Consider the following 19851-nt stretch of genomic DNA (forward strand, 5'->3'; position numbering starts at 1 on the left):
TCCTGGCTGATTTGTAGATTGTATGCACAAAAAAACTCTGTATTTTCATATTTTTGCCAATTTCCCATTCATTTCCTATGGGGGTCATTTTTGACCCGAAGGTCCTGAGTGTGACTATTTTTTTTTCCGCCAACTTCGACTTTTCAAATCCTGTCCCAATTTTTTTGGGGTGTTCATATACCAAGTACCAATAAAGTCACCAAGTTTCGGATCATTCCGATGAAGCTACGATTTTTAACATTTTTTATTTTAAAAAATTCGGGTCAGAAATGTAAGTGTAGCTCACAGTCTCTTTTTGCCTCTTGTTTGTGTTTGTTTAGCTAAAGTACGACGCTTGTATGATATCGCCAATGTCCTGACCAGCCTGAATCTGATCAAGAAACTTCACGTGAGAGAAGAAAAGAGCCGTAAACCCGTGTTCAAATGGATCGGACCTGCCGATTTTCACAGCAGCAGCGGTACGTCCTGTTTAAACACTGGAAAGTAGCTTTTAAGTCTCTTCAGTGTGATTATTGTGGTCTTTTGTTTACCGTATTTAAGATTCTGATGATTTGAGGGTCTCAGAAGCTCAGATCAGTTCCTCCGTCATGGGCACCGGGGAACGACGGGAGAAGATGACACGTCACTCGTCCTTTCAGGTCATTCCAGTCCCTCCTGTCAATCAAAGACTGATAAGCTCCGCCCCCAGCACACCTCACAGACATTCTACAGGTGAGAACTGAGCAGAAAACTAGCGTTTTACACTTATGTACGAAGCCACTTACAAAAGAGGGCGAAAGCATAAGCCAACAATTAGGGGGATGCTCGCTCCCATCAGATACGACTACCGATTTCTTGTCATCGTGATTAGCCGTTCCCGATCGTTGAAGCTTTATATAAGTGAACAAGCTCTCTGTTGGCTGTCATTTTTAACCCCTTTCACCCTGAAGGGATTTTTAACGATTTCAAGTGATTTAAAAAAGTAATGGCTTATTTTTTGTAACTCTACATTAGGGTTGGGTACCGAAATTGGCACCGGTACTTATATAACCGGTATGTACCGGACCGAATCCGAATGCAGATTTCGGCTCCTCATTTCGGTGCCAAAATTCAAACGTGCTTTCGGGTGCTTTGGCTGAGCCAGAGACAGACGCTCAGCGCTGGTCACATCACAACTCATGACAACTATTCAGTGTTTTCAACCACATCATGTTTATTTCAGGTTTCAGACATTTAAATGCTCATAAGTAGGCTTCTAGCAAAAAACACACACTGATGTCTATGACAATCCTTTCAGACGGTTATAATTTGACTAACGTTACGTGTTTTATTCACATCAGATGCACATTATATAGTAACTATATAGTTTACTCTATTCTTCTTCCAGTTCACTGGTCACTTACTTTCATGTTTTTCGTGAGATGAGAATGAACTCAAGTGTTGTAAATCCGACAGATCTGATTCTGAGGCGCAAACTAACATGGCGCCGCCTATTGCGCTTTATAGATCAACTAACACACATTCACTCACACATTTGAACATCAGATAGTTCGTGACACAGTTAAGAAGTTTGTGAATATTTTGAATAAAAAGAAAAAACGAAATAAACCCGATACAGCTGAGCTGTCAGCGCTATTGCGGCTGCGGTGTGTCATGTGAGAAACATGACACGTCGCCATGGAAACATTAAGGCGATGCGTTCTAAAATATTTAGCCAGAGAATATGATCATATTTCAAAATAAAGCTGAAGCTCGAAGCTGGTTAGTAGCAGAGCAAGAATACAGACAACTGCTGTTATTACTGTAACTGTTATTTAGAGTTAAATTAGGCTTGTTGTAGTTTGGTTAGGTGGCTTAGGTTTTACTGTGAATTTGTAAATAAGTCAATAATAATTTGTTAATAAGTAAATTGTGTTTTGTATTTATTTATATTCATACATTTAAGTATACATTAAACTTTTAAAAAATGGTTCAATTTAAATAAAAAATAAAAAGCCATTTAATGTCATCCACCTCGTTTTGTGGCCTTTTTTTTTTTTTAAGTATCCGTTTAGGCACCGGTACCGTTTTAAAAGTATCGGTTTGGCACCGGAATCGAAAAAAACCCAAACGATACCCAACCCTAATCTGGTCTCATTTGATAGAAAACCTCCCAAAAATTTGAAGAAAATAGATATTGATCGTGTTTGGAGGTTCTTATGTTACAACACTGCTGACAAAACTCTACATTTATTGATTTATTTTTGTATTATTCATGCCTGACATGATGACTTTTAGAAAGTATATATGCCAGGTCATAAAATATATTTTTGGTTTAGTTTTTGATAATCTTCCAGATAATCATTAGCTTCGCCCAGGCTGAAAAAAATGCAGTGTTCGGTCATGATTTGTGTGTTTTAGAAACAAAAGTTATGCAACAGTAGTTGTCAGATTTCATTCGTGATGTCAAATATTAAATTTAATCGTAAGCTTGGCGAACAGTTTTAGAGAATTTGAGGATTCCCCGTTCAAAGAGATGAGACGAGAGGCGTCTCAAAGATGGCCGCCGAGTGAAATGACTCGTCTTATAGGGACTTTGGCCAATCGGAGCATCCCCAACCAACAATATTTATAATATACAATGTCAATAATTTAATGTTTTTCATGGTTATCAGACGAGCCGGTGGATTACTCCAGGAAGAGTGTGAACAACAGTGCAGTGTGTCGACTGCAGTTTGGAGACAGGTGAGTCTACCTATACAGAATGTGTAATTTCCGTAATCCACAAACTCCCACAAATCCAAAAACTGTGCATTGGGTAAAGATCTGAGCCTGTCACTGAAAGGCTGTAGGTTCGAACCCTAGTTTTAAATCGGATATTAAGTAATATTTCAGCTCTATTTCAATTGACAAAAACTGTTTGTAGTTTTAGTTAACCCTCTGGTGCTCTTCGTTTAGGGGTTGCAAGTGACCGGACACCTACAAATTAAACTTCCTCCACCCCAGTAAAACCAATGCAATTTATTTTTCTTCAATAATATTTTAATATTTATGCAATAATGATGGTCTATTTTTGCCATTGAAAATCATACAAACATTTTTTTTTTTTGTTATTATTATTATTATTGCAGTATTTCAGGTTAAAATAGAGACTAGGCCTTCAAAATATTTTTTTGAAGGCAGATTAGCGCCCTCTTTTGGAATTATTTAAGAAATCATGCAACCATGGGTTTAATCACTAGAGGTCTCTATGGAGAATTCCCTAGTTCTGTTTTGAACACATTTAATTTTTTTTTTTTTTTTTTTTTTTATGGATTTGAATATATATTTAAAAAATCTCAAAGACTATTTATTATAAAGTTTTAGATTTTTTTTTTTTGTGTTAGAAATATAGATTTTTTTCTGTGAATTTGTGTTTTTGCAGATTTCCCATTAATTTCCTATGGTGTCATTTTTGACCGAAGAGCACAAGTGGGAGTAATTTTTTACGACCACTCAGCATGCTCGAATCAAGCCCTCAATTTTTTTGTGTGTGTGTTAACATACCTAATGCTAGAAAAGTCACCAAGTTTCATATTTTTCAGATGAAGCTGTGATTTAAAAAAATTCTAAATGTGGTTCATAGGCTCAGTTTTTCATTGGTGTGTGTGTGTGTGTGTGTGTGTGCGTGCGTGCGTGTGTGTGTGTGTGTGTGTGTGTGTGTATCAATATCATACTCTTGATGTTTTAGACTGTCACCCCTTTACTGCTGTGTCCTTTTTTTTCAGCATCGTGGCCGATTTGTAGATTGTACACACAAATATTCAGTGAATTTTTGTGCTTTTGCCGATTTCCCATTCATTTCCTATGGTCGGTCATTTATGACCTAAGACAATGAACGCTACATTTTTTTTACGACCAATTAGCATGCTCGAATCATGACCCCAATTGTTTTTGTGTGTTTACATACCTAATGCAAGAAAAGTCACCAAGTTTCATATCATTCCGATGAAGCTGTGATTTTTAACATTTCAAAACAGAAAATTTTCCAGTCAGAAATGACCGAAGAGCACCAGAGGGTAAACCATAACAACACTGATGACTAACTGCTGTGTTCTTGTACGTTTGCAGTGTTCAGCCCAGTGGAAGCCCTGTAGTGGCGTCACTGGCATTGCCTCTTCAGGCTGACGTCCCGTATGCGTCACTGCCCGTCTCGGCCCAGTTCGCTCCGCACCCGTTAGCGTACCTGTCCGGTCTGCCACAAACACCCCTGCTCATGGTGTACAGCGGACACATCCCCGAGGGCATCCACCAGAGGTCGCCCGTCTCAGGCCACAGGGAGGGAAATCCAAAGAAGAGGGAGAGACAGGAGGAAGAGGAAGATGATCAGGCTGCTAAACGTAGCAAACGCTCTGCGTCCATAGAAAGTGAAACGGTGAGTGTTATGAGCCTGATTAAAACTTACATACATTAGGGGTGGGAATCTTAAGGCACTTAACGATTCGCTCCGATTCTGTGAGTAACGATCCGATTCCCAAAACGATTCTTAACATACATTTTTGTTAACTAATTATCCTGCTGTGCAAATACATGAACTTTACATTTTAACCAAAATTGGAGCTAATATGTTTTTTGTTTATAGTTAGAATATCTGTTTGACAGTATTGCCATATTAAAAATGATTATAAAGATATCTTTCAATACTTTTGTTTTATTTACAAAGTTATATTCAAGATTAACAAGCTCTAATGAAACATAGTAAGCCATACAATTGCAAAGAACAATCATTAAGAATAAACAGTTGCTTTAGAACATTTTGACAAAAAATGTCTTTAAAGCAAAAAAAAAAAAGTTTACTTTGGTAATGTCTTTCAAACATAGGCTAATGCAGAAGAAAAAACAACTTTAGCGCTCGCTGAGAAGCCAAATTCAGTGTGTGCATAACATCTCACATGAGAAAACTTGCCGAGCTGCAACAGTCATGTTAGAGACATTTAACGAATCACTCGCCAAAACGAAGTCTTTGTTCAGAATTTTCCATTTGTTTGAAACATTGTGCAGTAGTTCAGCAATATTCAATAAGTCTTTCCAAAAATTATGCCACGGATGTTGGTAGGTTTATGTATATCCCGGCCACTGGGATAGGAGTGTTATTAAGCATAATGGCAAGGAAAGCGCCGTATAGCCTACTTGAGCACCACTTCGTTATTTTGGCTCAGCATTTCGTTTGTTGGAAATATGAACTTTAGAATTTAGAAATGCTTTTGAAATTAAAAACTTTGCCTATCAACGGGTTTTCTGTTTGGCCAGTGACCTCGCGTACACACACAGTGGCGAAGTGGCCGTTTGAATTGAACACAGAATCGATTCTGAATTTTTGAGAATCGATTCTGAATCGTTAGATAACGAATCGCGATGCATCAACCTTTTCTCCCACCCCTAACATACATGTATTCATCCACATCAACATGCATATACATATTTTAGCGTATTTATTTCAAATATTTAAATTTAACATATTTTATTTGTATAGCACCTTTTTAATACATAAAATGCAGATCAAAATATAAAATGAAATTAAATCTCTAACATGTGTGAATGTCTCAGGGTGAGACGGAGAGTTCGAGCTCCAGTGCCAGAAGGTCTCCGGTCTGCTCTAGAGAAGGTTCCCCGTGGGACGAGGCCTCGTTCGGGCCGATGAATGAGGAAGACGCCGGAACATCCAGTCCCAAAGATGCCCTCCTGTCCTCTCATTACCTCTATGTTCCAAACACAGCAGGTACATGAAAAACCCGAGTGTCTACGACCACAAGAGCGCTCAGATTGAAAGCTCATTCTAACGTTTCATTTTCTGTAGGTCTGAACGGTTTGAACTTCCTCATGCCAGCAGGACATACACAAGGTGGTGTGCCAGCCGTAGCTATGCCGTATTTTTTGGTGCCTTCACCACTCCTAGCGGGTGCAATGCCCACCTCCAGTGCTGAGGGGGCTTTGAGTTTCAGCATGCCCACCATGTTGTCACCGGCCCAGTTTGTGATGGCAGGAGGAGCATTTAATATGGCTGAAACACTAAACAGCCCAGAGCATCATGGGCACAGAATACCAGTGGCCACATTCTCACCACAGGAACCGCGAGTACAAGAGAGCCCTCAGCCAGCACAAACACAGGTCAGTGGACTGCATACTGTAGTGATGCACCCAAAATGTATATCTGGATTCAGCCGAAACGGTTTTAGAAAGCCTGAAATCACTGACCAAAACTGTGACGTTCAATTAGCGCTTTTAAGATGGTTGCATTTATTTCATGCACACAACTGCACTTTTAGTTCATGCTGTATTCACTTGATGCGTGAACACTTAAAGGGTAACTTCAGTGATTTAGCATTAAGCTTTGTATTTAAACTGGGTCATTTATGCAGTAGAAATGTGAAATTATTTTTGAATTTGGTGCCGTCTAGACTGAGAAAAGACAGAAAATGTATTTTTTGTCTCATGTGGATGAAAGACAACAACTCCCAGAATGCACTTGCTTCGCTGCTCTACGGTACACCGTCGTTTTGATCTTCATTGCAATACAATCACTTCGTTCAGTTAGAGAATAAACACTACAATTAAAAACTGAACGAGAGTTTTCAATAAAGTGTGAGTGGGCTGAACGAAAGTCACGTCACAGACGCAGCAGTGTCAGATTTCATTCATCACGAAGAGCTGAGGTAACGTTAAGCGGCAGTCTGGCACGTGTTCAGATCGCATATAGAAGCTAAACTATCACAGGAATTCATTGAAAAGTTGAAACACTCACTTTGCTCTGCATCGCTCCGTTATGAATGTCCGTGCGGCCGTCTGTGTCTTACATTCTGTGAGTTGATAACATGCGGAACAGCTCCATCTAGTGGCTGTAGTTTTAGCCTCTGGCCAAAAAATCCTCCGATGACGCAAAATGACGATATTTGCGTCATCGAAGGAATTTTTCCAGAAATAAAATGCATAATTCTCTCGTCTCAGGGGGATATGAGGGGGGAAAGTACCATCATTTGAATATACTATGGGGTTTCTACTGATACAAAGCCTAATGCTAAATCACTGAAGTTACCCTTTAACATTATTTGTAGCGCTCATACTATCCAATAATCGCAAAACTTTTCATATGAAACAAAGTCTAAGCTTTCAAATTCAGTCAATTTTATCACGAAATTCAAACCCTTTAATGTGGTGTGACAGATCACATGAACCGATCATCTCTTCCTCTTTACTACTAGTAAGAGCACGAAATAAACATGCATGAACATCAGAAGGTATGTTAAAAGATACAGTACAACCTACTGAAACGAATCATGTCTCAATCGGTGTTTCAATCAAAGAAACACGTCATTAAAACGGCTTATAATCTAGGGGTGGGAGAAAAAAAATGAAGCATTGCGATTCTCTCCAATGATTCAGAATCAGTTCTGAGCTTAGTTTTTAACCAGATCACTAGATGACGCTGAGTAGAAACAGTCGTATTCTGCTTGCTTCCAATTCCTCACACACACACACACACACACCACTCGAACCTTCCATAAAATAACCTTTCATAAAGTTTGGAAAGGTTGAAGCAAATTACAAGGACATTCGTAGGCTTCATTGCAGGATATGCGCTGTGAGAGATGCACACATTGTTTGATGGTCTCGCCCGTCTGTATTTCCCTTACAAATGCTCTACGAAGTCATCATTTATGTCTTTTAGAATGTATATATTGGAAATATAGTGGACTTATATTTCTATCAGAACCAGCATTAACTTCTTGAGCAATTTGAGCTCCAGTAGCTCGTCTGTTTGATCGGATCCACACGGGCCAGCCTTCGCTCCCCACGTGCATCAATGAGTCTTGTCTCCAGGTCATGAGCGGCCAATTGATGCATTTTGGTGCATCAATACCATAGACAGTTAAAAATATGGACGTAGTGTCCGTGACGTCACCCTTAAGTTTAACGGCTCATGACTAAACAAAGGGCGCCAATGTGAGTGTGCACACCGACGCGCAAATCGTCAGGCGTAAAAGTGGCTTCTTTTTTTTTTTAAGGGTTAGTTTTTTTTTTTTTTTTTTTTTGACGCGGCGCGTTAAAAACTGTCCGACCAATGAGATCGGCGCTTTGTTCACGTGCCTGGAGCTGCTGAAGTTACAGTAAAACACGCCCTGTTGGCGCTCAAGCACAAAATGGTCTTGCAGAGCACACATTGATATGACAAAGAGAAAGTAAGTAGGGCTGCGCAATATATCGAAATATTGCAAATGTACATATCGCAAGGGCACGCAATATCTGAATGATTTTAATTGGCTACTTCAACTTTGTAAAAAGTGCACGTTTAAGGTTGACGCATATAGCAGAGAATATACTGGGCACATGACTGTTACTTATGTGACTTGCTTGATGTTAAAAAGAGTTATTAAACGCAATAACTTGCGGAAAAACAACTCCTTGCAGTCTCGTGCTGTCTGACACACACCGAAACGTTCTTTTTTCGTGTCTTGTTACACACTCGAACTGTCAAAATCAAATACACACAGTTGTGTCAAAATGGCTGTCTTGATGAGTATTCATGTAAACACAGTCAGTTATGCTTTAAGTGAAAGATATCAGTTGAGGAAAGAAATAGATTTTACACACTTAAAGCAATATCGTATCGAATATCGCATTATTTAACAAGGATATCGCATTTTTCTTCAATATTGCACAGCCCTAGAAATAAGTAGATGAAGGCTGAATCCGAAATCGCCCCCCTACACCCTCAATCACTATTCCCTACGAAGGAGTGAATGAAAACGAGTGAATTCCGATAGCCGTTGTGTGTACATCAGCTGTACACTCGTTATTGCGGTGCAATGTGGGATTGAATGAGTGCACTCAATAACTATGGTGCCGTCCACTATGGTTTGGGACACCACTTCAAATGGCTGTTCCCTCAAATATTGCCCTATTTGAGGGTATAGGGGGCGATATCGGATTCAGCCAAAGAAGATGAGCTGCTAATGCTGCTTGCCAGTTTGTAAAAAGTGTGTGAATGGTTTTGGCAAGCATGTAAATACTCTCTCTTCTTCTTCTGTGACAAGCGAGCGTCAGAAGCGTAAAGAGTGTAACAGGAGCGCCATCTACTGAATTTGCACGTTTACTCGGCACATCGCCAGTGAAAAGCACTTGGGTGTGAACCTGTGTTAATTTCGTTGACGAATAATTTTCGTCAACAACCTTTTTTCACTGACGAAAACGAGACGATAACTAAATAAAAACTAGTGTTGGATGACAAAAACTATGACGAAAATCAACGAATAAAAACGAGACGAAAATGTTAGGGAGGGTCGATTAGGGAAGAGATCCAGTCAGAACTGATGTCCTGTGTAACAGATGCTGATCTAACCGCTGGAAAACACACGGCCTACAGGCTCACACACACCCAATCCAGCGCTCCAGAGCCGCTCACAATCACTGAATAACACACATTTATGCCAGACAATTGTTTATGAACTAATGCTGATGAATAATGATTGTTTACTTTATGATGTTTATATAGTAATATGTTTTAGACGGTTGTAACAATGCATATTTTATCTCCTGAACTTGAATGAGCTCCTGCAACTGCAATAGTAAAGCTCAGACATTTCAAAATAAGAGTCAATGTGTATTTCCAGCTTGTTTATAATTAAAAGTCACGAATTATATATTCGTTTTTGCTTACACAATAAACTGCATTTAATTTAATTCCCATTTAATTCATATTCAGGAGGAAAGACCAGTATTTGACACATATTCAATAAAGTATCTGGGTTATAATAGTTAACTAAAACCATTAAAAAAATCTTCATTACTTGAAATGAAATAAATGTTAACTGAAATAAAAATAAACCTTATTTGAAGCTTTAGCTTAACCTGATATGGCCTACTGACTAAAACAGAAATACAAAGTTATAAAAAACTATATAGATGTTTAAAAAAAAAAAACAGACAAAAAAAGTGATTTGAGCTCTTTTGTGTATTTTTTATGTCAAAAACAAAATGAAGTCAGTTCAAGTGACAGTCGGTTATGTAATGCTTAAATGCTTAATGTATTACAATTTAACTAAACTCAGATTTTAGGAGACTAAAACTAGACTAAAACTAAAAACAATTCAGGTGAATAAAATATGACTAAAACTAAATGGCATTTTAGTCAAAAGACTGACTAAAACTAAATCAACATTTGCTGTCAAAATGAACACTGGTGTGAACAGGCCTTTAGGTTTCTGAAGAGCAGTTTTAAAGCCTCAAAGTCGGCCATTGCCAACTTTTCGTCACTTCCGAATGACTGAAAATTATTCAGCAAAGAGGCGGGACGTGAGTGGAGCTGAAGTGACAGCAGATAAATGGCTATCCACCTGTTACTCAAAGTGGCCACGCCCTTAATTATACAGAACTTTAAGACTTTATATAATGTAAACGAATGAGTTATAAAAAAATTCACCTCCCTCACAGTTGTCATGAAGGGCAAAATTAGCCGTATAGACCAAAACCACAATTTGTACCAGACTGTAAATATGTTTTATTCTGCTGTAAAGTTGGGCATTTAAACATGAGTCTCCTTCTGGAGCCCCTAGTGGCCAGTCGATGGATTGCAGTTTAAGTCACTTCCGTATTGGCTTCAAGAGAAACTGCGGGAGGTCGCCGTTTGATCAATACTGTTATAGTATGAAACATTTCAAACTATATATTTTATAGTGTTTCTGACCTTCTTCCTTCCCCTATTTCAGACTCCTATGACACCAAAGGAAGCAGCGCTGGGGTCCAAATCTTTCTTTGAGACACCTGGAGCTTTCGGGTCCGTCACCTCCCAACCAGCGGCACGCAAAAGAGGCTCCGCCCAGAGGAGGCTGGACATCGGACACACCGCAGCCAATTAAATTACCCGCTGCGTTCGTGTCATTGGTTTTCAGGCTTCTGTGGTGCTACCGTGCCAAAGACAGAAACAACATTAAACAGCAACATTTTTACTTGAATTATTTGTCGTATATGAACATTTCCTGTATACTAACATCAGGATAAAAGGGCAGATAGTAAAGTCCCACTCAGGGTCTATAGTGTGATATTGGAAATAATCTGTTACACACCCTTTTGTGGCTCGATTTGACAACATTTCTGATCGTATTTTGTCGTCTATTTGATATCTCACCAGTGTATTGCCTAATTTTGTTTACCATTATTATTTATTATAGTATTCCCAGAGGCTAAAATCATCAATCCAGCTTTAGCACTACGTATTTAAAAATGTGAAAATGAATCAAGTCTGGATCGGCCTCTGAGAGAAAACCACAGATTTGCTAATATTCGTATTTTGCTAATTCCCAGGTAAACCGTTTGTAAAAAAAAAAAAAAAAAAAAAGTGCCATATTGGTGAAGCCGACATGCCTTAGAAATGTGTGTGTGTTTCATGACGCCTTCGCCGCTAAGAATGAATGAGTTGAAAACTGTATTTGGGGATGAAGAGCAAAATAGTGGCTGTAATTTTAAGTTTGAGGTGCTATGTCTGTGAAATGAATAGGAAACAAAGACATACTTGAATAACCAGTGACTATGATCTGGAACAAAGTGGAATTATCACAGTACTGTATTGTTTAAAACAATATGTTTATGTATTAATTGTTCTTAGACTAGTAATAAATTATTTTTGGAAACGTACAGGAGTTACATTTGGATTGGGTTTTGCACCACAGGGTGTGATTCGTACAGTATTTACAGTTCTTCTACTGTAACGCGTAGCATTGAGTAATTGTGTACATGTTTATTTCTGTGTCAGTTTTTTAAATGTCTTGGATGTTTAAAGCTGCACTGATGAATTTGTAAGGTGCTTTTGTGTTGTCATTGATTGATGTATTTTCAATCATCTTACGTATGGACACGTGTGTCGTACTTGTAATACAAAATAAATATATGTAAAATGCGATATTATTTGTTGAAATTATTAATTTGAAATGGGAACGTGCACAGCACAGGCTTGTGTCGACCACAAGATGGCGGCATATACAAAGATTGATACAATATTGATTCCCCGGCCATGCCTAAATCTTATCTAATGAGATTATGATTAAAACACAATCAGTGTTTATTAATGCACTTGTATTTGAATGCAATCAAGCTCTTCAGTGAATTGCTAATAACTTTAAAAAGGTTAAATAGACCCTTTTCACAGACTGTGATGACGCGTTTTAACGGTCATCAATATCGTAAATCCTGCAACGTTTTTTGGATTATCATTTTTAAAAATCTATATGTACATTTATAACACTAATACTTTGTATTTTATTACTTTTGCATCGAATTACAATAAAAAAAAGTTACCGCTGCTGTGAGGGTGTTTAGTGATAGCGTCTATGGGAGTGATGGTAAAAATTAACATATTTCTCTCTTTTCACTGCCGTTATCAATCTCACTATTTTTCCCTCCTTTTTAAAGTTGTGTAATCGCTACTGTGGCGTTTTTCTTTTGCTATGTGAGTAAATGGGCACACAAAAAAAATATTGAATGTATTCTCTCATTCACAGCCCAACTATGACGACTTCCGTGAAAAGGGTCTATTAGACCCAGAATAAATATTGTATGCTAGTTTCTTAACATTTAAGTCCTGTATTTAAAGGTACACCATGTAACTTTAGGCCATTTAGCGTTTAAGAAACTAAAAACCATGCATTTTGCGGAAGAAAATGAGTTTTGGTTGTGCTTCAAAGATTGATTTCCCATGAAGCATCTCGGATACTGCCTAAATCTTATCTAACCATTTGTCCTCTGAGATTATGATATTAAAACCTATTTTTTTACAGTCTATGATTAAAACACAATCACAATGTTTATTAAAGCATCTGTATTTGGATGCAATCATGTCAATTCAAGTAGACCCAAAATAAACACAGTTTCTTTACATGTAGTGCTCTGTTTTAAAAAACAAAAACACTTTGTGGAAGAACATTGTTTTGGTTGTGCTTCGTCTCTGCGAATATGACCCTTCCACAATAGATAATGCTTTACTATGAACAGCTACTACCTACATATGGCAATTTATCTGTTCAATAAAATACCTAAAATATTTACTACTCATTATTTAAATGTTGTTATTCTGGACAAAAAAAAGTTACATAGGCAAGAATGACACTTAAAGGAATAGTTCACCCAAAAATGGAAGTTCTGTCATCATTTACTCGCCCTTAAAGGGATCGTTCACCCAAAAATGGAAGTTCTGTCATCATTTACTCGCCCTTAAAGGGATCGTTCACCCAAAAATGGAAGTTCTGTCATCATTTACTCGCCCTTAAAGGGATCGTTCACCCAAAAATGGAAGTTCTGTCATCATTTACTCGCCCTTAAAGGGATCGTTCACCCAAAAATGGAAGTTCTGTCATCATTTACTCGCCCTTAAAGGGATCGTTCACCCAAAAATGGAAGTTCTGTCATCATTTACTCGCCCTTAAAGGGATCGTTCACCCAAAAATGGAAATTCTGTTATCATTTACTCACCCTTAAAGGGATAGTTCACCCAAAAATGGAAATTCTGTTATCATTTATTCACCATTAAAGGGATAGTTCACCCAAAAAAATGGAAATTCTGTCATCATTTACTCACCATTAAAGGGATAGTTCACCCAAAAATGGAAATTCTGTCATCATTTACTCACCATTAAAGGGATAGTTCACCCAAAAAAATGGAAATTCTGTCATCATTTACTCACCATTAAAGGGATAGTTCACCCAAAAATGGAAATTCTGTTATCATTTATTCACCATTAAAGGGATAGTTCACCCAAAAATGGAAGTTCTGTCATCATTTACTCGCCATTAAAGGGATCGTTCACCCAAAAATGGAAGTTCTGTCATCATTTACTCGCCCTTAAAGGGATCGTTCACCCAAAAATGGAAGTTCTGTCATCATTTACTCGCCCTTAAAGGGATAGTTCACCCAAAAAAATGGAAATTCTGTCATCATTTACTCACCATTAAAGGGATAGTTCACCCAAAAAAATTGAAATTCTGTCATCACTTACTCACCCTTAAAGGGATAGTTCACCCAAAAATGGAAATTCTGTCATCATTTACTCACCCTTAAAGGAATAGTTCACCCAAAAATGGAAATTCTGTCATCATTTACTCGCCCTTAAAGGGATAGTTCACCCAAAAATGGAAATTCTGTCATCATTTACTCACCCTTAAAGGGATAGTTCACCCAAAAATGGAAATTCTGTCATCATTTACTCGCCCTTAAAGGGATAGTTCACCCAAAAATGGAAATTCTGTTATCATTTACTCACCCTTAAAGGGATAGTTCACCCAAAAATGGAAATTCTGTTATCATTTATTCACCATTAAAGGGATAGTTCACCCAAAAAAATGGAAATTCTGTCATCATTTACTCACCATTAAAGGGATAGTTCACCCAAAAATGGAAATTCTGTCATCATTTACTCACCATTAAAGGGATAGTTCACCCAAAAAAATGGAAATTCTGTCATCATTTACTCACCATTAAAGGGATAGTTCACCCAAAAATGGAAATTCTGTTATCATTTATTCACCATTAAAGGGATAGTTCACCCAAAAAAATGGAAATTCTGTCATCATTTACTCGCCATTAAAGGGATAGTTCACCCAAAAATGGAAATTCTGTCATCATTTACTCGCCCTTAAAGGGATAGTTCACCCAAAAATGGAAATTCTGTTATCATTTATTCACCATTAAAGGGATAGTTCACCCAAAAATGGAAGTTCTGTCATCATTTACTCGCCCTTAAAGGGATAGTTCACCCAAAAATGGAAGTTCTGTCATCATTTACTCGCCCTTAAAGGGATAGTTCACCCAAAAATGGAAGTTCTGTCATCATTTACTCGCCCTTAAAGGGATAGTTCACCCAAAAATGGAAGTTCTGTCATCATTTACTCGCCCTTAAAGGGATAGTTCACCCAAAAATGGAAATTCTGTTATCATTTATTCACCATTAAAGGGATAGTTCACCCAAAAAAATGGAAATTCTGTCATCATTTACTCACCATTAAAGGGATAGTTCACCCAAAAATGGAAATTCTGTCATCATTTACTCGCCCTTAAAGGGATAGTTCACCCAAAAATGGAAATTCTGTTATCATTTATTCACCATTAAAGGGATAGTTCACCCAAAAATGGAAGTTCTGTCATCATTTACTCGCCCTTAAAGGGATAGTTCACCCAAAAATGGAAGTTCTGTCATCATTTACTCACCATTAAAGGGATAGTTCACCCAAAAAAATGGAAATTCTGTCATCATTTACTCGCCCTTAAAGGGATAGTTCACCCAAAAATGGAAATTCTGTCATCATTTACTCACCATTAAAGGGATAGTTCACCCAAAAATGGAAATTCTGTTATCATTTACTCACCCTTAAAGGAATAGTTCACCCAAAAATGGAAATTCTGTCATCATTTACTCACCATTAAAGGGATAGTTCACCCAAAAAAATTGAAATTCTGTCATCATTTACTCGCCCTTAAAGGGATAGTTCACCCAAAAAAATAGAAATTCTGTCATCATTTACTCACCCTTAAAGGGATAGTTCACCCAAAAATGGAAATTCTGTCATCATTTACTCACCATTAAAGGGATAGTTCACCCAAAAAAATGGAAATTCTGTCATCATTTACTCACCATTAAAGGGATAGTTCACCCAAAAAAATGGAAATTCTGTCATCATTTACTCACCATTAAAGGGATAGTTCACCCAAAAAAATGGAAATTCTGTCATCATTTACTCACCATTAAAGGGATAGTTCACCCAAAAAAATGGAAATTCTGTCATCATTTACTCACCATTAAAGGGATAGTTCACCCAAAAAAATGGAAATTCTGTCATCATTTACTCACCATTAAAGGGATAGTTCACCCAAAAATGGAAATTCTGTCATCATTTACTCGCCATTAAAGGGATAGTTCACCCAAAAATGAAAAATATCCCAGAATTGATTCACCCTCAAGTCATCCTATGTGTATATGACATTCTTTCAGACGAATAAAGAATGTTATATAAAAAAATGTCCTGACTAATCCAAGCTTTATAAAGGCAGTAAATGGAGGCCCAAAAAATTGAAGCTATCTATCCATCATATAACTGCTCCACACGGCTACGGGTTAATAAAGGCTTTTCTGAAGCGAATCAATGGGTTTTTTTAAAAGAAAAATATCCATATTTAAACCTTTATGAAGTAAAATATCTAGCTTCCGGCGCACCGCCTTCCGTATTCAACTTACAAAGAAAGTGTAACGCCTCTCGCAGTTCAAAATGCGTAGCGTCCGACGTCATATATCGCGCCATATTTTACTTTATAACATGTTAAATATGTATATTTTTCTTACACAAGCACATGGCTTCACTTCAGAAGGCCTTTATTAACATCCTTTATTAATATCCTACTTTTATAATGGATGGATGCACTTTTTTGGGCTTCTATTTTTGCGCTGCCATTATTGGATTAGCCAGGACATTTTTTAATATAACTCTGATTGTATTCGTCTGAAAGAAGAATGTCATATACACCTAGGATGGCTTGAGGGTGAGTAAATCATGGGCTAATTTTCGTTTTTGGGGGAACTAACCCTTTTAGTTGTTCCAAACCTTTATGAATTTCTTTCTTCTGCTGAAGATATTTTGAAGAATTCGGGTAACCAAACAGTTGATGGCCCCATTCACTTATAGTTTTGTGTTCAGCAGAAGAAAGAAACTCATACAGGTTTGGAACAACTTGAGGGTGAGTAAATGATGACAGAATTTTAATTTTTGGGTAAACTATCCCTTTAAGTTTTATAAGAGTTTACTGAAATCAGTAAGCGTGAGCATTAATATAGTGAGCATGCGTGTGGTCTGTATAATAGTTTTTTAATTATCTAATCTAGACTAACACGGCTTGGCAACATGTCAATGTTCATTAATGCTGTTTACACACAGATACACCTGGAAACGCATTTTATCGTCACAATAAACCTTGTATGAACAGCAATAACTTGCATTTCACCATTTTACAGGCCTGTAAACCTCAGCAACACGGTCGAGTTCTCAGAAATAATCATGTCTTAAACCAAAACTGACACAAAATCAATCAAGCTCTGTGAGTAAATGTCAAATCTGTGTAAATAAACTCTTACAAATAGCCTGAATGTTCTTTATTGGCATTGATGGCTCCATTAAGATCTTTTAACATTGTATATTTACACTAAAGTTTTTTAAAGAGCTGTTCACTGAACATTTCTTTGGTTCTTCTATATGGCAACCCTCATGTGAAACCTTTATTTTTAAGAGCGTGTGGCACAAGACAGTCCATCTGAGTGAGCATCACGACACTGCATTCCTCACGTCAGAAACAGACATGCATGGAAACCTAAATAAGCAAATCTTATACGTGTAATTTCTCACACACGTGCCATCCCTGCAGTCCAGTTTTACCATAAAAGGAGGAAGGACAGAGTGCTACATCTGTTTTTCATTCCCTCTTTCTTTCCAATATTGTGCCGTTTCACTATAAATTCCTTCTAAAGGACGTTTGGTGTTATGTGCATTCCAGCCGAAGGCCTGGAGGAAGAAACTGGAAGAACTGACAGCCTACTTCTATTGTGATGTGCGTCTCATTTCACATAGAAATACACAAATATTACATTTATGCAATATGCACACTACATTTGTTCTCATTTTCTAACACATGATCTGTTGTTTTATTATTTGAACCATCTAACAAACATCTTTTTCACACAACTCCTACTTGAAAAGCATTTCAATGAAATGATACTTGATATTTTTATGTTTATATGGTGTCGTTTAGGTTTTTAAAAGTGTACAAATCATTTTTGCGGTCCTTGTTGGTCGCTGTAAAAAATGTCCCCGTTAATTTACAGTAAACTACAGGCAGCTGGATTGTAAAATAAATGCTGTAATTTTACGGTGGACCTACTGTAATCTGCAATAACAGTTTAATACTGTAAAAAATATTACAAAATAAATTGGCGAAGTGAAAAGCTGAAAAAATCACCTTCCTTAATTTAATCGTCTTCTTATTCTTCTTTCTCACATAATAAAATATTAACGCAATGTTAATCCTTTTTGGTTGCACGCCTGTTGATGATTCGTGATTTTCCTATGAGTTGTGAGCAGGCTCAAGCATGTGACTATAATACTATATTATCCCGTAAAACCGTTATTCATTTGCTCGTCAAATTCTGCCTCATTTACAGTTTTCAGCTGTATTCATGAAGAACGGTAAATTACTGTACAACATCTCCCGTATTTTTTACAGTGCGAGTACATCTTATTGATGTCCATCTGAGCTAAAGAAAATATTCGCTAATGTTCCCGTTAAATTATGAAAACATTACTTCCGAATGTTTTTAGACCATCCAAAACGTTTCGTTTTTTTTAATGTTTCAAAAACGTTTTATCTTGGTTGTGCGAACGTTACAAAAATATTAAAGTAATGTTTTGTCTATTTTCTCATTTTGCAAGGGAACTTTACTTTTAAATGTTCTCTAAATCATCTGGAAGAAGTACACTGTAAAAAATGATTGTGATTTTAACGGTAAAAGACTGTAAAAATGCTACGGTTAAAAACAGTTAACAGAAAGTTTCCGTACTATATACGGTGAATAACTGTAATAGATCTAACCTTACATTTAATTTAATTTTACAGTAAAATACCGTTAAATTTACAGTTTTTGGAAGTGAAAAAGAACAAGTCATTGTGTAATTTACAGTGAAAACCGTACTTTGACATTCCCAGAATTCCCTGCGTGGCACTTTGAAATAACTGTTTCTTCTTAGCTTTTTCTAATCAGTCATGTACATTAGGCTTTTATGTTACATCTAATGTTGTTAAATTAATGTTTATTGCCTTTTTATAATTTCATGTGTGTTACCATGATGGTGTTTGGTGTGTGTGAATGACACTGTGCACCTTCTCTATATATATATATATATATATATATATATATATATATATTGTCCTTCTCAAAGCTTTGATTCATCATGTGACTCTCATCTCCACTGTGATTGGTGGTTGTCAGTATATATCAAAGGTACAAAACAGATATTAATATTTCAATAGGTTGGTAATTTGACAATATTTCAGTTAATGAATTAAAAAAAAAATTTGTATATAGTGTACTGTACATGGAATTATAACAATATAAACCTTTAAATTATACGGTTTTGAACTGTAAAATAATGTTTTTTTAACCGTAATTATTACATTATAAACCTTTAAATAATATGGTGCTGTCCATTAAAACCTAAAACGTTACTGCCGTATTTTTACGGTATTTTTTTATAGTGTACATGTAATTACAATTTAAACCTTTAAATTATGCGGTTTTGTACTGTAAAATATATATATTTTTAACCTTAATTATTACAATATAAACCTTTAAATTATATGGTACTGTCCCGTAAAACCTAAAACGTTACTGCCGTATTTTGCCGTATTTTTACAGTAAAGTTCTGGCAACCACAGCTGCCGTTTTTTTTTACCGTAATTTTTTTTACACGTAATTACAATTTAAACCTTTAAATTATACGGTTTTGTACTGTAAAAAAATAAATAAATAAATAAAAAATAATAAATATATATATATATATATATATATATATATATATATATATATATATATATATATATATATATATATATATATATATATATATATATATTTAACCTTAATTATTACAATATAAACTTTTAAATTATATAGTGCTGTCCCATAAAACCTACGTTACTGCCATATTTTTTAAGGTAAAGTTCTGGCAACCACAGCTGCCGATTTTTTTTTACAGTGTAAGAAATAAGCATTATATAATATCCAACTAAAATGTTTCATAAAAACATTCCATGAATGATAATGTTTTGATTAA

The 19851-nt window shown here is 36.4% G+C and overlaps 1 protein-coding gene across 1 annotated transcript in view; it reads left to right on the top strand.

Moving 5' to 3' along the window:
- Positions 1-11889, top strand: part of e2f7 (E2F transcription factor 7) — a 29839-nt gene extending 17950 nt beyond the window's left edge. Inside the window, exons 7-13 of the mRNA XM_079817965.1 lie at positions 321-458; positions 541-711; positions 2634-2703; positions 4069-4372; positions 5545-5716; positions 5795-6105; positions 10701-11889. Coding sequence (XP_079674091.1) covers positions 321-458; positions 541-711; positions 2634-2703; positions 4069-4372; positions 5545-5716; positions 5795-6105; positions 10701-10850 — 1316 coding nt within the window. The 3' untranslated portion in view covers positions 10851-11889. The remainder of the gene's footprint in view (positions 1-320; positions 459-540; positions 712-2633; positions 2704-4068; positions 4373-5544; positions 5717-5794; positions 6106-10700) is intronic.
- The last annotated feature ends 7962 nt before the right edge of the window (positions 11890-19851 follow it).

This window comes from Gobio gobio (assembly GCF_949357685.1).
Source record: "Gobio gobio genome assembly, chromosome: 5".
NCBI lineage: Eukaryota > Metazoa > Chordata > Actinopteri > Cypriniformes > Gobionidae > Gobio > Gobio gobio.